General features: G+C 43.3%; 1 protein-coding gene across 1 annotated transcript in view; it reads left to right on the plus strand.

Moving 5' to 3' along the window:
- umodl1 (uromodulin-like 1) overlaps positions 1-20,180 on the plus strand; it is a 122,095-nt gene that overhangs the window by 38,496 nt on the left and 63,419 nt on the right. Inside the window, exons 10-11 of the mRNA XM_068040011.1 lie at positions 7,294-7,434; positions 19,811-19,945. Of these exons, the coding sequence (XP_067896112.1) occupies positions 7,294-7,434; positions 19,811-19,945 (276 nt within the window). The remainder of the gene's footprint in view (positions 1-7,293; positions 7,435-19,810; positions 19,946-20,180) is intronic.

The raw sequence follows: 20,180 nt of genomic DNA on the forward strand, positions 1-20,180 counted from the left end.
CCTCGTGGCTCCGAAACTCGATCCCCCTACTAATAAAAGCTAACACGCCATATGCCTTCTTAACAGCCCCATTAACCTCGGTAGCAACTTTCAGGGATTTATGTACCTGGACACCAAGATCTCTCTGTTCATCTACACTACCGAGAATCTTCCCATTAGCCCAGTACTCTGCATTCCTGTTACTCCTTCCAAAGTGAATCACCTCACACTTTTCCGCATTAAACTCCATTTGCCATCTCTCAGCCCAGCTCTGCAGCCTATCTATGTCCCTCTGTACGCTACAACATCCTTCGGCACTATCCACAACTCCACCGACCTTCGTGTCATCCGCAAATTTACTAACCCACCCTTCTACACCCTCATCCAGGTCATTTATAAAAATGACAAACAGCAGTGGCCCCAAAACAGATCCTTGCAGTATACCACTAGTAACTAAACTCCAGGATGAACATTTGCCATCAACCACCACCCTCTGTCTTCTTTCAGCTAGCCAATTTCTGATCCAAAGCTCGAAATCACCTTCAACCCCATACTTCCGTATTTTCTGCAATAGCCTACCGTGGGGAACCTTATCAAATGCCTTACTGAAATCCATATACACCACATCCACTGCTTTACCCTCATCCACCTGTTTGGTCACCTTCTCGAAAAACTCAATAAGGTTTGTGAGGCACGACCTACCCTTCACAAAACCGTGCTGACTATCGCTAATGAACTTATTCTTTTCAAGATGATTATAAATCCTGTCTCTTGTAACCTTTTCCAACATTTTACCCACAACCGAAGTAAAGCTCACAGGTCTATAATTACCAGGGCTGTCTCTACTCCCCTTCTTGAACAAGGGGACAACATTTGCTATCCTCCAGTCTTCCGGCACTATTCCTGTCGACAATGACGACATAAAGATCAAGGACAAAGGCTCTGCAATCTCCTCCCTGGCTTCCCAGAGAATCCTAGGATAAATCCTATCTGGCCCAGGGGACTTATCTATTTTCACACTTTCCAAAATTGCTAACACCTCCTCCTTGTGAACCTCAATCCCATCTAGCCTAGTAGTCCGAATCTCAGTATTCTCCTCGACAACATTTTCTTTCTCTACTGTAAATACTGACGAAAAATATTCATTTAACGCTTCCCCTATCTCCTCTGATTCCACACACAACTTCCCACTACTATCCTTGATTGGCCCTAATCTAACTCTAGTCATTCTTTTATTCCTGATATACCTATAGAAAGCCTTAAGGTTTTCCTTGATCCTATCCGCCAATGACTTCTCGTGTCCTCTCCTTGCTCTTCTTAGCTCTCCCTTTAGATCCTTCCTGGCTAGCTTGTAACTCTCAAGCGCCCTAACTGAGCCTTCACGTCTCATCCTAACATAAGCCTTCTTCTTCCTTTTGACAAGAGCTTCAACTTCTTTAGTAAACCACGGCTCTCTCGCTCGACAACTTCCTCCCTGCCTGACAGGTACATACTTATCAAGGACACGCAGTAGCTGCTCCTTGAATAAGCTCCACGTTTCGATTGTGCCCATCCCCTGCAGTTTCCTTCCCCATCCTACGCATCCTAAATCTTGCCTAATCGCATCATAATTTCCTTTCCCCCAGCTATAATTCTTGCCCTGCGGTATATACCTGTCCCTGCCCATCGCTAAGGTAAACCTAACCGAATTGTGATCACTATCACCAAAGTGCTCACCTACATCTAAATCTAACACCTGGCCGGGTTCATTACCCAGTACCAAATCCAATGTGGCATCGCCCCTGGTTGGCCTGTCTACATACTATGTCACTCCTGCACACACTGGACAAAAACTGACCCATCTAAAGTACTCGAACTATAGTATTTCCAGTCAATATTTGGAAAGTTAAAGTCCCCCATAACAACTACCCTGTTACTCTCGCCCCTGTCGAGAATCATCTTCGCTATATCCTTTCCTCTACATCTCTGGAACTATTCAGAGGTCTATGGAAGACTCCCAACAGGGTGACCTCTCCTCTTCTGTTTCTAACCTCGGCCCATACTACCTCAGTATGCCGCTGTCATACTCTCCTTGATTAACAATGCCACACCCCCTCCTCTTTTACCATCTTCTCTTACTGAAACATCTAAATCCCGGAACCTGCAACATCCATTCCTGCCCCTGCTCTACCCATGTCTCCGAAATGGCCACTACATCGAGATCCCAGGTACCAACCCATGCTGCAAGCTCACTCACCTTATTCCGGATGCTCCTGGCGTTGAAGTAGACACACTTTAAACCAAATTCTTGCTTGCCAGTGCCCTCTTGCGTCCTTGTAACCTTATCCCTGACCTCACTACTCTCAACATCCTGTACACTGGAACTACAATTTAGGTTCCCATTCCCCTGCTGAATTAGTTTAAACCCCCCCCGAAGAGCACTAGCAAATCTCCCCCCCAGGATATTGGTACCCCTCTGGTTCAGGTGAAGACCATCCTGTTTGTAGAGGTCCCACCTACCCCAGAAAGAGCCCCAATTATCCAGGAAACCAAAACCCTCCCTCCTACACCATCCCTGCAGCCACGTGTTCAACTCCTCTCTCTCCCTATTCCTCGCTTCGCTATCACGTGGCATGGGCAACAACCCAGAGATAACAACTCTGTTTGTTCTCGCTCTAAGTTTCCACCCTAGCTCCCTGAATTTCTGCCTTAAATCCCCATCTCTCTTTCTACCTATGTCGTTGGTGCCTATGTGGACCACGACTTGGGGCTGCTCCCCCTCCCCCTTAAGGATCCCAAAAACACGATCCGAGACATCACGAACCCTGGCACCTGGGAGGCAACATACCAACCGTGAGTCCCTCTCGTTCCCACAGAACCTCCTATCTGTTCCCCTAACTATGGAGTCTCCAATGACTAATGCTCTGCTCCTCTTCCCCCTTCCCTTCTGAGCAACAGGGACAGACTCTGTGCCAGAGACCTGTACCCCATTGCTTACCCCTGGTAAGTCGCCCCCCGCAACAGTATCCAAAACGGTATACCTGTTGTTGAGGGAAACGGCCACAGGGGATCCCTGCACTGCCTGCTGGTTCCCTCTCCTTCCCCTGATGGTAACCCATCTACCTACTTCTTTTACCTGAGGTGTGACTACTTCCCCATAACTCCTCTCAATAACCCCCTCCGCCTCCCGAATGATCCGAAGTTCATCCAGCTCCAGCTCCAGTTCCCTAACGCGGTTCTCGAGGAGCTGGATTTGGGTGCACTTCCCGCAGATGCAGTCAGCAGGGACACTCTTGGCGACCCTTACCTCCCACATTCTGCAGGAGGAACATACAACTGCCTTAATCTCCATTCCCACTATTCTAAATTCCCAACAAATCTACTGAAAAACCCCCAAAAAAAGTCAAAACTTGTTAGCTTAGCAATCCGACGGACAGAACATTTTAAATAAAAAACTTACTTTATCAACACACCAGAGTCCTTTTTTTTGGTTAGAGGAGGAGGGTGGGTGGGAGACACTACACGTGTAGTGTCTCAGGTACAGCCACCGCCCAAATATATAGTTTTCACTTACCCAGCAGTCCCCTGGTCCTCCAAAAACAAAAGGGAATTAACTTTTAACTTACACTGAAATTGACCTCCCAGCTGTAAGTTCGCTCCGTACCTCTGCTTCTGTCCAAGCTGCTGCAACCAAAACTAAAAGGATTCTTGGTGGCTAACCAAATTAGAGAGTAAGATTAATAAACTTCCACCTTTCTTCTTTAAATCTAAGAAAACCTGTCTGATTTCTTTGCGGTACAATTGGTAAAATTGGATAGCAGTGAACAAGGATTCACTGAGGGGGTGCTAAAAACACGGTGTTTCTAAAATTAAACCCTTTTACGGTTAGACCAGGCAAAGGCTGAGAAGGAACCCCTAGACCGCTGTCTCACCTGGTCGTAACAGAGATGAGAGGTCAGAAATTCAGAGGTTTTTTTTAACCCCAGGCTTTTCTGAAGCACTTTTTTTTGCATACAGGACGGGTTAGTTCAGTTGATTAGAGCATGGTGCTAATAATGTGAAAGTTGTGGGTTCAATCCCCATACTAGCACACTACCCTACTCTCGGTCAAGTCGGCATAAGGAGGGAGGAAGTGTTGGTCCCGGAGGACTGGAGAGTGGCTAATGTTGTCCCCTTGTTTAAGAAGGGTAGCAGGGAAAATCCAGGTAATTATAGACCGGTGAGCCTGACGTCAGTGGTAGGGAAGCTGCTGGAGAAGATACTGAGGGATAGGATCTATTCCCAGTTGGAAGAAAATGGGCTTATCAGTGATAGGCAACATGGTTTTGTGCAGGGAAGGTCATGTCTTACCAACTTAATAGAATTCTTTGAGGAAGTGACAAAGTTGATTGATGAGGGAAGGGCTGTAGATGTCATATACATGGACTTCAGTAAGGCGTTTGATAAGGTTCCCCATGGTAGGCTGATGGAGAAAGTGAAGTCGCATGGGGTCCAGGGTGTACTAGCTAGATGGATAAAGAACTGGCTGGGCAACAGGAGACAGAGAGTAGCAGTGGAAGGGAGTTTCTCAAAATGGAGACGTGTGACCAGTGGTGTTCCACAGGGATCTGTGCTGGGACCACTGTTGTTTGTGATATACATAAATGATTTGGAGGAAAGTATAGGTGGTCTGATTAGCAAGTTTGCAGACGACACTAAGATTGGTGGAGTAGCAGGTAGTGAAGGCGACTGTCAGAGAATACAGCAGAATATAAATAGATTGGAGAGTTGGTCAGAGAAATGGCAGATGGAGTTCAATCAGGGCAAATGCGAGGTGATGCATTTTGGAAGATCCAATTCAAGAGTGAATTATACAGTAAATGGAAAAGTCCTGGGGAAAATTGATGTACAGAGAGATTTGGGTGTTCAGGTCCATTGTTCCCTGAAGTTGGCAACGCAGGTCATTAGAGTGGTCAAGAAGGCATACAGCATGCTTTCCTTCATCGGACGGGGTATTGAGTACAAGGGTTGGCAGGTCATGTTACAGTTGTATAAGACTTTGGTTCGGCCACATTTGGAATACTGCGTGCAGTTCTGGTCGCCACATTACCAAAAGGATGTAGATGCTTTGGAGAGGGTGCAGAGGAGGTTCACCAGGATGTTACCTGGTATGGAGGGCGCTAGCTATGAAGAGAGTTTGAGTAGATTAGGATTATTTTCATTAGAAAGACGGAGGTTGAGGGGGGACCTGATTGAGGTGTACAAAATCATGAGAGGTATAGACAGGGTGGATAGCAAGGAGCTTTTTCCCAGAGTGGGGGATTGAATTACTAGGGGTCACGAGTTCAAAGTGAGAGGGGAAAAGTTTAGGGGGGATATGCGTGGAAAGTTCTTTATGCAGAGGGTGGTGGGTGCCTGGAACGCGTTGCCAGCGGAGGTGGTAGACGCGGGCACGATAGCGTCTTTTAAGATGTATCTAGACAGATACATGAATGGGCAGGAAGCAAAGAGATACAGACCCTTAGAAAATAGGCGACAGATTTAGATAGAGGATCTGGATCGGCGCAGGCTTGGAGGGCCAAAGGGCCTGTTCCTGTGCTGTAATTTTCTTTGTTCTTTGTTCTTTGTACCCTACCTGATGCCACCTTTGCGTAAAAACAATTTTTTTTTAGTACAGACTGGATGGGCTGAATGCCCTCCATTTCTGCTGTATCATTCTTTAATAATGGATCATTATAGAGTGAAACAGGCAGAAATCGTCCTCTTGGCTGATGATGGTGCTTGGTGTTGGGCAGATCAAAAGGGAGAAAATGGAAGAAAACATAATGGGCCGGGTTTCCCACTCCATCACTGAAACCGTGACAGGGCAGGTTTTCTGCTGCTGACTGACCAGGCCTTGGGTAATCCTGGGGATGGGAACAGTTTAATGTTTGGGGCGTCTCACCCTGAGTTGCCAGTGGCAGGTCCCACTGCAGTCGGCTGCTTCAGTAAGGGAGCTCGAGGCCAGTAATAGGCTGAAGAAGTGAGAGGAAAAATTATTTAGAATTTCCTGCAAAGATACCAGGGCCCGTATTCTGAGGTAATCAATGCCCAAAGGGTTGAACTAAGTTTGTAACGCCTGAGGGGCTTTTCGGAAGGTTCAATATGAAACCTGTCCCCACATCTGAAGCACGGGTGGGAAACGCTGGACCCAAGACTGATGAGCTGAACGGAATTGTCAGGGGAGATTGGACTTGTAGCCAGTCATACTACTAAGCTGCTGTTTCGGCTAGGATGTGAGATAATGGGAAGAATTGCTCCCTGACTCCTTGTCCCTGCCTGGAACTTCAGCTGTTGGCTTCTTCCTGTTCCTGTGGGTGAAATGCTACATTTCTGCTCTCCCCTGACTGTAGGAGTCTCAGGCCCAATGCTTTTAATCAAATGATTAACCTGCCTCCTTTTCATAGGTGGCTGAATTAATAGGCCCACATGTCTCTCGTATAATTAATAACTAGTTTCTGAATTAGACAAATATATTGGGGCACATGTATGATACACCTTCAGCCATCAGACTTTACAGAGTTCATATTGATGTTAAAAGGCATTGTCTGAATGAAATATTGGTTGGCGATTTTTTTTTTCTCACATGAAGCAGCAGAAGCACCACAACTCTTTCCATCAAGTGGAGTTGAGATGTGAATATGTTTAGAGTGCAGGGTTTTGCGTGCTTGTAAATTAACAAAGGAATATGATTTAATAAGAATAATGGTGCTCCTTTAAGTGACAATGCAGCGCTGGTCTTTTGCCAATCTTTCCTGAAATTTTCACCCCTTCTTTCTCCTTGCCTTGTGCTGATATTTGGTTCCACAGGAGGAGTTGCCCAGTCTCTGGTACCTTAAACCAGTGGCCATTGTTCATGCGTGAATCTAATCAGTGAGCGTTGGCATATTGCTCAATGACAAGTGGCATTAAAGCTTGACTCCAGCTTCATTCATACCACATATGTGCAGTGTGGAGTCACCAGACAGAGATGATGTGTTAGATTTTCAATTTATGACCAGGGCACAACATTGTATGCAGATTGTCCAGCCATTATAAAAATTGTCCGATTTTTCATTCCCACTGGTGTCAACCCCGAAAATCCACCCCAAGGAATGGGAACCTATGCTGATTTTTCTCTTGCCTAGCCTTGGCGCTGAGCCCAACTGCCACCCTGGTCATCATCAGTTGTCATCGTATTGAATGGTGTGTATGTGGGGCTGGGCTCCACAATGGATACTTTACCCACTGTGACATTGGAAGCTAGTGGTGTTCAAGTTGTAATGGTGATGGAATTTCACTGCATTCAATTGTTTCTAAATGTTTTTATCACTGTAGATGTTAACGAATGCACCTCACCTATTTACAATGACTGTTCGCCTCATGCAATGTGCAAAAACACTGATGGATCATACATCTGCATCTGCAGTGAACGTTACAGAGATGTGAGTCCAACCTGGCCTGGCAGATCCTGCGAAGGTGAGACTTGAATTGCTGGAATAATTAATAGAGGATTTAAATGAATTTTCTGATGTGGATTAAGTCACAGAATCTTACACATTACAAAGATGCGCTAAGAAAGGGGTCCGCAAACTACAACCCTGGGTCACCTTCAGTGTCTCCACCCCTCCACCCAAAGCCTGCCAATCGAGTGCAAGAATGTTCTAGTCCAACAAGAAAGGAGGCACTGGTAGACCTGGTTCTTCTAATCCAATGAGAAAAGAGGTGCTGCCAGACCTGGTTCTTTCTAGTCTAACGAGAAAGGAGCCACTGCCAGACCTGGTTCTCGGGAATAAGGTGAGCCAAGTGGATCAAGTATCAGTAGGAGATTATTTAGGGGACAATGATTATTGTATCATAAGGTTTAGGCTGACTATGGAAAAGGACAAAGTACAATCTAGAGTAAGAATAATTAACTGGGGGAAAGTTAACATCAATGGGGTAAGAACAGAGCTAGGGTGAATAAATTGGAGTCCAAGGTTGGCAGGAAAAACGATAGCTGAACAATGGGCGACCTTCGAAGTGATAGTGTGGGCACAGTCAATGTGTGTTACCTCGAAGGGGAAAGGTAGGGTAAACAAATCCAGAGTTCCCTGGAGAATAAAAGAGGAAGAGATGAAGATGAAGAAGAAATGGTGTGCTTAGGATAGATACCAGGTAGAAAATACTATTGAGAACCAGGCTGAATATAGAAGGTCCAGAGAGGAAGTGAAAAAACAAATAAGAGAAGCAAAGTGAGAGCATGAAAAGAGATTGGCAGCTAACATTAAAGGGAATCCCAAAGTTTTCTATAGACACATAAATAGTAAAAGGGTGGTAAAAGGAGCAGTGGGCCTATTAGGGACCATAAAGACGATTTATGTATGGAGGCAGAGAGCATAGCTGAGGTATTAAATGAATACTTTGCATCCGTCTTTACCAAGGAATAAGATGCAACCATAGCAATAGTGAAAGAGGAGGTAATTCAGACACTAGAAGGGTTTAAAATTGATAGAGGACATTTTAGGCAGGCTGTCTGTACTTAAAGTGGATAAAGCACCAGGACCGGATGAGATGCATCCAAGGATACTGAGGGAAGTGATGGTGGAAATTGCGGAGGCACTGGCCATAATTTTTCAGTCTTCCTTAGACTCAGGGGTGGTGCCAGATGACTGGTGATTTGCAAAAGTTACACCTTTGTCCAAAAAAGGGTGGTAAGATATGCCCAGCAACTACAGGCCAATCAGTTTAACTTCAGTGGTGGGGAAACTTCGAGAAACAATCATTTGGGACCAAATTAATAGTCACATGGACAAATGTGGTTTAATGAAGGAAAGCCAGCATGGAATTGTTATGGGAAAACTGTGTTTAACTAAGTTGCTGGAGTTTTTTGAGGAAGTAACAGAACGTTGATCAGGGAAATGTAGTTGATGTGGTGTACATGGACTTTCAAAAGGTATTTAATACAGTGCCACATAACAGACTTGTGAGCTAAGTTATAGCTCATGGAATAAGAGGGACAGTAGCACCATGGATATGGAACTGGCTGAGTGACTGGAAACAAAGAGTAGTGGTTAATAGGTGTTTTTCGGGCTGGAGGAAGGTTTGTAGTAGAGTTCCCCAGGGGTCAGTCAGTGTTGGGACCCTTGCTTTTCCTGATATATATTAATGAGTATTGCTGAAAATAGAGACATGTTGTCGAAGCTTTTCATCTTGCACTCATCAGGGCAATCCACAAGAATACCAATGTAAGGGAAAGCAACAACTTTATATTGTATGAGAAGAGAGTGCTGATTGGTTGGTAACTGGACTCTGATTGGTGGAGGTATTTCCATGGAGACTGACAGTAAACAACCAAGCTTTGTTTCAAATTTACACCAGGTAGCTTGACTCTGATTGTTCAAGGCATTGGATGCGAATTATCCTGATGTGTGCAAGACATAAAGCTTCCACAACATGTCTCTATTTTCAGCAATACTCAAGTTCTGTACGACCAAATGACTATTTATATAATAATGACCTAAACCTTGGTGTAGAGGGCACAATTTCAAAGTTTGCAGATGATATGAAACTTGGAAGTATTGTGAACTGTGAGGAGGATAGTGTAGAACTTCAAAAGGACATAGACAAATTGGCAGACAGGTGGCAGATAAAATTCAATGCAGAGAAATGTGAAGTGATTCATTTTGATAGGAAGGGCAGGGAGAGGCAACATAAAATAAAGGGTACAATTCTAAAGGGGGTGCAGGAGCAGTGGGACCTGGGTGTATATGTGCATAAGTCATTGAAGGTGGCAGGAGAGGTTGAAAGCACGGTTAATAAAGCATACAGTATCCTGGGCTTTATTAATTGGGGCATAGAGTACAAGAGCAAGGAAGTTATGTTGAACTTATATAAGACACTAGTTCGGCCTCAGCTGGAGTATTGAGTCCAGTTCTGGGCACCGCACTTTAGGAAAGATGTGAGGTCATAGGAAAGAGTACAGAAAAGATTGACGAGAATGGTTCCAGGGATGAGGAATTTCAGTTATGAAGATAGATTGGAGAAGTTAGGACTGTTTTCCTTGGAGAAGAGAAGGCTGAGAGGTGATTTGATAGAGGTATTCAAAATCATGAGGGATCTGGACAGAATAGATAGAGAGAAACTATTCACAATAGAGTCATAGAGAGATACAACACCGAATCAGGCCCTTCGGCCCACTGAGTCCATGCTGACCATCAACCAACTATTTATACTAATCCCATATTAATCCCACTTTTCCCTCTCACATCCCCACTGTCCCTCAATTCTCCTACCACCTACCTACACGAGGGGCAATTTTCTTTTACAATGGTCAATTTACCTATCAACCCGCAAGTCTTTGGCATGTGGGAGAAAACCAGAGCACCCGGAGGAAACCCACGTGGTCACAGGGAGAACTTGTAAACTCCGCACAGACAGTACCCAGAACCGAACCCAGATCGCTGGAGCTGTGAGGCTGCAGTGCTAGCCATTGCGCCACTGTGCCGCCCCCCCCTCCCACTGTGCCACATGCCGCCCCCCCACCGCACTGTGAAAGGATCACGACCAAGAGGGCAGAGATTTAAAGTAATTGGTAAGAGAAGCAAAAATGATATGAGGAAAAACTTTTTCACGCAGCAAGTGGTTAAGGTCTGGAATGCGCTGCCTGAGAGTGTGGTGGAGGAAAGTTCAATTGAGGCCTTCAAAAGGGAATTAGACTGTCATATGAGAAGGAAGAATATGCAGGGTTACGGGGAGAAGGCTGGGGAATGGCAATAAGTCAATTGCTCTTTCGGAGAGCTGGTGCAGACATGATGAGCCGAATGGCCTCCTTTAGTACTTCTGTGATTCTATGAAGAACCCCAGGCAATTCTGTCCTACTTGTCTTTCCCTTCCTGTTCAAAGAACAAAGAACAAAGAACAAAGAACAGTACAGCACATGAACAGGCCATTCGGCCCTCCAAGCCTGCGCCAATCTTGATGCCTGTCTAAACTAAAACCTTCTGCACTTCCGGGGTCTGTATCCCTCTATTCTCATCCTATTCATGTATTTGTCAAGATGCCTCTTAAATGTCGCTATCGTACCTGCTTCCACCACCTCCCCCGGCAGCAAGTTCCAGGCACTCACCACCCTCTGTGTAAAAAAAACTTGCCTCGCACATCCCCTCTAAGCTTTGCCCCTCTCACCTTAAGCCTATGTCCCCTAGTAACTGACTGGGAAAAAGCTTCTGACTATCCACTCTGTCCATGCCACTCATAACTTTGTAAACCTCTATCAGGTCGCCCCTCCACCTCCGTTGTTCCAGTGAAAACAATCTGAGTTTATCCAACCTCTCCTCATAGCTAATGCCCTCCAGACCAGGCAACATCCTGGTAAATCTCTTCTGTACCCTCTCCAAAGCCTCCGCATCCTTCTGGTAGTGTGGCGACCAGAATTGCATGCAATATTCCAAGTGTGGCCTAACTAAGGTTCTGTACAGCTCTAGCATGACTTGCCAATTTTTATACTTCCTTGAAAAATTACAAGGTTAAATATAGTATCAAACTTAAAGAAAAAGCCTATAATTGCACAAAGATGGGAGGCAGGTCAGAAGATTGGACAGAATATAAAAAACGGCAAAGAATGACTAAAAGATTGATAAGGAAGGTAAAATTAGAGTATGAGAGAAAGCTAGCTAGAAATATAAAGACAGATAGTAAGAGTTTCTATAGATAGTTAAAAAAGAAAAGAGTTAACAAAGTGAGCATTGGTTCTATAAGTTCACATGGGGTTAGGGACAATTTATTTGCTTGGATAGAAGATTGGCTACCCAACAGAAAACAGAGAGTCGGGATAAATGGGTCTTTTTCTGGTTGGCAAGATGTAACTAGTGGGGTGCCACAGGGTTCGGTCCTTGGGCCCCAACTATTTACAATCTATATAAATGACTTGGATGCAAGGATAGAAGGTACTATAGCCAAATTTGCAGATGACACTAAATTAGGTGGGACAGTAAGTTGCAATAAAGAAATAAGAAATCTAGAATATATTAGATAAATGGGCCAAAATTTGGCAGATGGATTTTAATGTGGATAACTGTGAGGTTATTCATTTTGGTCGGAAGAATAAAAAGGCAAATTATTATCTAAATGGAGAGAAACTTCGGAGTGCTTCAGTGCAGAGGGATGTGGGTGTCCTCGTGCATGAATCGCAGAAAACTAGTTTGCAGGTACAACAGGTGATAAGGAAGGCAAATGGAATTTTGGCATTTATTGCTAAAGGAATAGAGTATATAAGAAGGAAAGTGTTGCTGCAACTGTACAAGGCATTGGTGAGACTGCACCTGGAGTATTGCGTACAGTTTTGGTCCCCTTACTTGAGAAAGGATGTGGTTGCATTAGAGGCAGTTCAGAGGAGGTTCACTAGATTGATTCCAGAGCTGGGGGGGCTTGTCTTATGAAGAAAGATTGAGCAGTTTAGGCTTTTACTCTCTAAAGTTTAGAAGAATGAGAGGAGATCTAATTGAGGTATATAGTATGATTAAGGGGATTCACAAGGTAGACATAGAGAGGATGTCTCCTCTTTGGGGCAATCTAGAATGAGAGGTCACAGTTTTAGGATAAGGGGTAGCAGATTTAAAACAGAGATGAGGAGAAATTACTTTCCTCAAAGGGTCGTGAATCTGTGGAATTTACTACCCCAGAGTGCGGTGGATGCCAGGACATTGGGTAAATTTAAGGAGGAGATAGACAGACAGATGTTTAATTCAAAATGGGTTGAAGGGTTGTGGAGAACGGGCAGGAAAGTGGAGTTGAGGTCAAGATGAGATCAGCCATGATTGTATTAAATGGCGGAGCAGGCTCGAGGGGCTGAATTGCTTACTCCTGCTCCTAGTTTGTATGTTTTTATGTTCTATAAAAAGTGAATCTGGGGAAGTAATAATGGATAATAAGGAGATGGCAGATGAATTGAACAGATATTTTGATTCGGTCTTCACAACTGAGGATACAAGTAACATCCAAGTATTTTTTGGACTAATATGTTGAGGGACCAACTAGAGAACAGGCCATCCTAGACTGGGTATTGTGTAGTGAGAAAGGATTAGTTAACAATCTTGTTGTGCAAGGTCCCTTGGGGAAGAGTGACCATAACATGATAGAATCCTCCATTAAGATGGAGAGAGAGAGAGTTGATTCCGAGACCAGGGTCCTGAATCTAAATAAAGGAAACTATGAAGGTATGAGGCGCGAGTTGGCTATGATAGATTGGGGAATGTTACTTAAAGGGTTGACAGTGGATAGGCAATGGCTAGCATTTAAAGAGCGCATGGATGAATTACAACAATTGTTCACTCCTGTCCGGTGCAAAAATAAAACAGGAAGAGTGGCTCAACCATGGCTTACAAAAGAAATTAGGGATAGTATTAGATCCAAGGAGGAGAAATATAAAATGGACAGAACAAGCAGCAAACATGAAGATTGGGAGCAGTTTAGAATTCAGCAAAGGAGGATAAAGGGATTGATTAAGAAGGGAAAATCGAGTATGAGAGTAAGCTTGCAGACAACGTAAAAACTGACTGTAAAAGCTTCTATAGATACGTGAAGAGAAAAAGATTAGTGAAGACAAGTGTGGGTCCCTTACAGTCAGAAACGGGGGAATTTATAATGGGGTACAAAGAAATGGCAGACCAATTAAATACATACTTGGTTCTGTCTTCACAAAGGAGGACACAAATTACCTCCCAGAAATGTAGGGGAACATTGGGTCCAGTGAGAAGGAGGAACAGTATGAAATCAGTATTGGTAGAGAAATGGTGTTAGGGAAATTGATGGGATTGAAGGCCAATAAATCTCCAGGGCCTGATAATCTACATTCCAGACTTCTTAAGGAAGTGGCCCTCGAAATAGCAGATGCATTGCTGGTCATTTTTCAAAATTCTATAGACTCTGGAACAGTTCTAATGGATTGGAGGGTAGCTAATGTAACCCCACTATTTAAAAAAGGAGGTAGAGAGAAATCAGGGAACTATAGATCAGTTAGCCTGACATCAGTAGTGGGGAAAATGCTAGATTCCATTATAAAAGAAGTAATAACAGAGCACTTGGAAGACAATGACAGCATCGGACAAAGTCAACGTGGATTTACGAAAGGGAAATCATGCTTGACAAATCTACTGGAATTTTTTGAGGATGTAACTAGTAGAATAGGTAAGGGAGAACCAGTGCTTGTGGTGTATTTGGACTTTCAGAAGGCTTTCGATAAGGTCCCATATAAGAGATTAGCGTGCAAAATTAAAGCACATGGAATTGGGGGTAAGGTACTGACATGGATAGAGAACTGGTTGGCAGACAGGAAACAAAGAGTAGGAATAAACAAGTCTTTTTCTGAGAGGCAGGCAGTGACTAATGGGGTACCACAGGGATCAGTGCTAGGACCCCAGCTATTCACAACATATATTAATGATCTAGAAGAGCGATTTAAATGTAATATATCCAAGTTTGTAGATGACACAAAGCTGGGTGGGAATGTAAGCTGTGAGGAGCATGCAGAGAAGTTCTAACATGATTTGGACAGGTTGAGTGAGTGGGCAAATACATGGCAGATACAGTATAATGTGAAAAAATGTGAGGTTATCCACTTTGGTGGCAAAAACAGAAAGGCAGATTATTATCTGAACAGCAATAGATTGGGAAAGGGGGAGGTGCAGCGAGACCTGGGTGTCCTTGTGCACCAGTTGCTGAAAGTAAGCATGCAGGTGCAGCAGGCAGTTAAGAAGGCAAATGGTATGTTGGCCTTTATAGCGAGAGGATTTGTGTACAGGAGCAAAGTGTCTTGCTGCAATTATACAAGGCCTTGGTGAGACCACATCTGGAGTATTATGTGCAGTTTTGGTCTCCTTATCTGAGGAAGGATGTTCTTGCTATCGAGGGAGTGCAGCCAAGGTTCACCAGGCTGATTCCTGGGATGGCAGGACTGACGTATGAAGAGAGATTGGGTCGATTAGGCTTGTATTGGCTAGAGTTTAGAAGAATGAGAGAGGATCTCATAGAAATCTACAAAATTCTAATAGGACTGGACAGACTAGATGCTGGAAGGATGTTCCCGATGGCAGGGGAGTCCAGGACCCGGGGTCACAATCTAAGGATTGAGGGGTAAGCCATTTAGGACTGAGATGAGGAGAGATTTCTTCACCCAGAGAGTGGTGAACCTGTGGAATTCTCTACCACAGAAAGCAGTTGAGGCCAAATCATTAAATAGATTTAAGAAAGAGTTAGATATAGTTCTTCGGGCTAGAGTGATCAAGGGATACGGGGAGAAAGTGGGAACAGGGTACTGACTTTGGATAATCAGGTATTGAATGGCGGTGCAGGCTCAAAGGGCCAAATGACCTAATCCTGCTCCTATTTTTTCTATGTTTCTATGTGTCTGAATGGAAGAGAGGGGGGAACTCAAGAAAATTATAATCGCCAGGGAAGTGGTACTGAACAAATTATTGGAGCTGTGGCTGACAAGTCCCCGGGTCCTGATGGACTTCATCCTAAGATGTTAAAAGAAGTGGCGAGTGTGATAGTTGATGTGTTAGTGAAGGTTCCTTTAGATTAGAAAATAGCGAATGTAATTCCTTTATTCAAAAAGGGAGGGAGATAGAAAGCAGGAAACTACAGGCCAGTTAGATTAACATCTGTCTTAGGGAAAATGTTAGAAGCTACTATTAAAGACGTTATAGCAGGGCATTTAGAAAAAATCATGGTAATCAGGCAGAGTCAACATGGTTTTGTGAAAGGGAAATCATGTTTAACCACTTTATTGGAATTCTTTGAGGGAGTTACATGTGCTCTGGATAAAGGGAAACAAGTGAATGTATTGTACTTAGATTTCCAGAAGGCATTTGATAAGATGCCACATCAAAGGTTATTGCAGAAAATGAAAGCTCATGGTATAGGGGGCAACATATTGGCATGGATAGAAGATTGGTTAGCTAACAGGAAACAGAGAGTAGACATAAAAGAGTCATTTTCTGGTTGGCAAGATGCAATGAGTGGTGTGCCACAGGGATCTGTGCTGGGCCCTCAACCTTTTACAATTTATATAAGTGACTTAGATGAAGGGACTGAAAGTAGAGTTGCTAAATTTTCTGATGACACAAAGATATGTAGGAAAGTAACTTGTGAAGAGGACATAAGGAGGCTACAAATGGATAAAGGTTAAGTGAGTGAGAAAAGACCTGGCAAATGGAGTATAATGCGGGAAAGTGTGAAATTGTCCACTTTGGCAGGAAGAATAAAAAAGAAGCATATTATCTAAATGGTGAGAGATTGCAGAACTCTGAGATGCAGAGGAATCTGGGTTACCTAGTGCATGAATCGCAAAAGGTTAGTATGCAGGTACAGCACATAATTAGGAAAGCGAATAGAATGTTATCGTTTATCGCGAGGGGAATTGAATACAAAAGTAAGGAGGTCATGCTTCAGCTATACAGGACATTGGTGAGACCAGATCTGGAGTACTGTGTACAGTACTGTTCTCCTTATTTAAGGAAGGATGTAAATGCATTGGAGGCAGTACAGAGAAGGTTTATTAGACTCATACCTGGAATGTGTGGCCTGTCTTGCAAGGAAAGATTGTACAGACTAGGCATGTATCTGCTGGAATTTAGAAGAGTAAGAGGTGACTGATTGAAACATATAAGATCTTGAGGGGTCTTGACAGGGTGGATGTGGAAAGGATGCTTTCCCTTGTGGGAGAATCTAGAACTAGAGGTCACTGTTTAAAAATAAGGGGTCGCCCATTTAGACAGAGATGAGGAGAAATTTTTTTCTCTCAGAGGGTCATGAGTCTTTAGAATTCTCTTCCTCAAAAGACGGTGGAAGCAGAGTCTTTGAATTTTTTTTCAGGCAGAGGTAGATATATTCTTGATAAGAAAAGGGGTAAAAGGTTATCAGGGGTAAGCGGAAATCTGGAGTAATCAGTTCGCCATGAACTTATTGAATACTCCTGCTCCTAATTCGTATGTCTCTTTGCATTGTGTGAAGCCTGGAGGTTGAGAAATGTATTCATGTGATGAACTTCTTCACGATAATGTTCCTGACACCATCATAGAATCAAAGAATCTTAGCGTTCTGAAGGAGGCCTTTCAGCCCATTTTGCATGTGCTGGCTCCTTGAAAGAGTTGCCCAAATAGTCCCATTCCTCTGTTCTTTCCCCAAGCGTGCAGGAGGAATTTTGAAAACAAGGCTAATAGATTTATGTTGAGCTCCCCTGTAATTTTGGGTGTTAATTTATGTTTTCAAAATTGTTTGACTAATCTAATTGAAATTTTTGATGAAGTAACAAAGAAAGTTGATGAAGGGAATGCAGTGGATGTTGTCTGCAGTGATTTTAAGGAAATGTTTGATAAAGTACCACATAAAAGACTGGTTAACAAAATTCAGCCTTATGGAATAGGAGGGTCACTGTCCAATTGGATAAAAAATTGACTTAAGGACAGAAAACAGCAAGTCATGGTAAATGAATGTTTTTCAGACTGGAGGATGATATTCAGTGGTGCTCCCCATGGATCAGTGCTAGAACCACTTTTTTTTTATGTAAATGACTTGGATCTTGGAATAGAGTAGAATTTCAAAATTTATCAGTGATACTAAACTTGGAGGTGTGGCAAACATGAGGATGATATGAACCACCTGCAACAGGACATAGATAGACTAGCAGAATGGGCAGACACATGGCAGACTGAGTTTAATACAGACAAGTCTGAGGTGATGCATTTTGGCAGAAGGGATAGGGTGAGGCAATATAGACTTAATGGCGCAGTTTTAAAGAATGTGCAGGAACAGAGGGACCTAGGGGTGCATGTGCATCTTTGAAGGTGGCAGGACATATTGAGAGAGCAGTCAGCAAAACATAATGGGATCTTGGGCTTCATAAATAGAGGCATAAAAGCAGGGAAGTTATGCTGAATCTTTATCAAGTTCTAGTTAGGCCCCAACTAGAGTATTGAGTCTAGTTCTGTTCACCACACTTTAGGAAAGATGTGAGGGTCCTTGAGAGGATGCAAAGGAGATTTCCCAGAATGGTTCCAGGGATGAGTGATTTTAGTTACGAGGTTAGGTTGGAAAAGCTGAGGTTATTCTCCCTAGAACAAAGGAGATTGAGGGGAGATTTGATAGAGGTGTCCAAGATTATGACAAGCTTTTTAAAAATTTCTTTCATGGGATATGAGCATCACTGGCAAGGCCAGCATTTGTAGCCCATCCCAGATTGCCCTTGACATCTGAATGGCTTACTACGCCATTTCAGAGGGCAGTTCAGAGTCAACCACATTGCTGTGGGTCTGGAGTCACATGTCGGCCAGACCAGGTAAGGATGACCGATTTCCTTCCCCAAAGGGCATTAGTGAACCACATAGGTTTTTATGACAACCAATGATAGAGACCAGCTTTCAATTCCAGATTTTTTTTGTTAATTAGTTGAATTTATTAATTAATTGTCTTGTATGATTGCCTTTAAGAGTGATATCCCTTTACGATCTTAGCACGCTAAGAGCTAAGTGTCTGGATGCAGTCATGTGACTACCTTCCAGATTCACTCTGCTACTGTAACACCAAGAGGCAAGTCTTGTAAATAGCTCTGTGCTGTGTGATAGTTCAGCTGTTCAATAAATCTGTTTGAGATCTTCAACCAACTGAACTCCACACATCTCATTTATATTGCATCAGCCAACATAAAAAGCTTCTCATTACAAATTGAATTTGAACCTGTGTCCCCCAGCATTAGCCTGGGCCTCTGGGATTACTAGTTCAGTGACATTACCACTACACCACTGTCTCCCCTGTAAGATAGGTTGGTCAAGAAAAAAGTGTTCCCATTAACTGATGGTGCAAGGACTAGGATACACAGATTGAAGATTTTGGGCAACAGATGTAGAGGTAATGACTGGAATTCACTATCCACAAGGGTGGTGGAAATGGAGACAATCAATGATTTGAAAAGGAAATTGGATGGACATTTGAAGGAAATAAACTTGCAGGGCTACAGGGATGAAGCGGAGGAGCGGGACTGACTGGATTGCTTTGCATGCCAGCATGGACTCAATGAGTCGAAAGGCCTCCTTCTATGCTGTAAATTACTCTATGATTTGAAAATTGGAACCCTCAATGAATTAATTTCACCAAATAATCCTAACTTTCCCACTGGGAACATTGCATACTTGGAGAGAAAAACAGAGTTAACCTTTCAGCTTTATGTCATCGACCTGAAACGTTAACTCTATTTCTTTCTCCACAGATGCTGCCAGATCTGCTGAGTATTTCCAGCATTTTCTGTTTTTATTCTAGATTTCCAGCATCCGCACTATTTTGCTTTTGCTTAAAAACGGGTTGTCCTACAATAATTTAAAGTGTCATCAGACCTTTAAAGCTGCAATCACTTTGCAGTACCGTAAATAGGATGTGATAGTGTAGTGTTACTGGTCTAGTATTCCAGAGGCCTGGGTTAATAATTCAGAGCTTTTGATTTAAATCCCAGGGCCGTTTGGGAATTTGATTTCAGTTTTTTTTTTAAAAGAGCTGGTATCAGTAAAAGTAGCTATGAAGCTGTTGGATTGTTATAAAAACCCAACTGGTTAATTCATGTCTTTTGGCAAAGGAAAACTGTTGACCTTACCCAGTCTGGTCTACATGTGATTCCGGTCCCACACCATTGTGGTTGACTCTTAACTGCTCTCTAAAGTGGCTTAGGAAGTTGTATCAAACTGCCACCATCAAGAACAAAGCCCACAACCATCTTTTCAGGGAAACGAGGATGGGCAAGATGTGCCAACCTTGCCAGCCACTTCCACATCCCAAAAACAAAGTTTGTAAATTGGTTGTAAAATTGTCCAACTTTATCCTTTAACAGAAGCCACTACGACCGTGTTAACTCCTACATCCACTCAGGGACAATCTTCTACTGTCTTTGCCTCTGCCATGATCACCTATGTGAGTGGGCCTGGATTTCCAGCTGGCTTTCCATATTCAAAAGTGCCTCACTGTGGTATGTGATCTTCATTGTTTCTACTCAACATTCAATTTTATTGCTATTGTTGGTTCAGATCCTGTTTTGTGAACTGATGGCTATTTGGCAGAGCCAGGGAATCATATTTTATTGTCTCACAGGGAGCTATTCTCATACGGATAAGCTTGGATAAGGTTTGAGGATTGCATTGTACATATTGTTCACTTGAGGCTACCATGCACACATGAGGCAGCAGAGGGAGCTGAAAGAGAAG

The sequence above is a fragment of the Heterodontus francisci genome, chromosome 10 (assembly GCF_036365525.1).
Source record: "Heterodontus francisci isolate sHetFra1 chromosome 10, sHetFra1.hap1, whole genome shotgun sequence".
Classification (NCBI taxonomy): Eukaryota; Metazoa; Chordata; class Chondrichthyes; order Heterodontiformes; family Heterodontidae; genus Heterodontus; species Heterodontus francisci.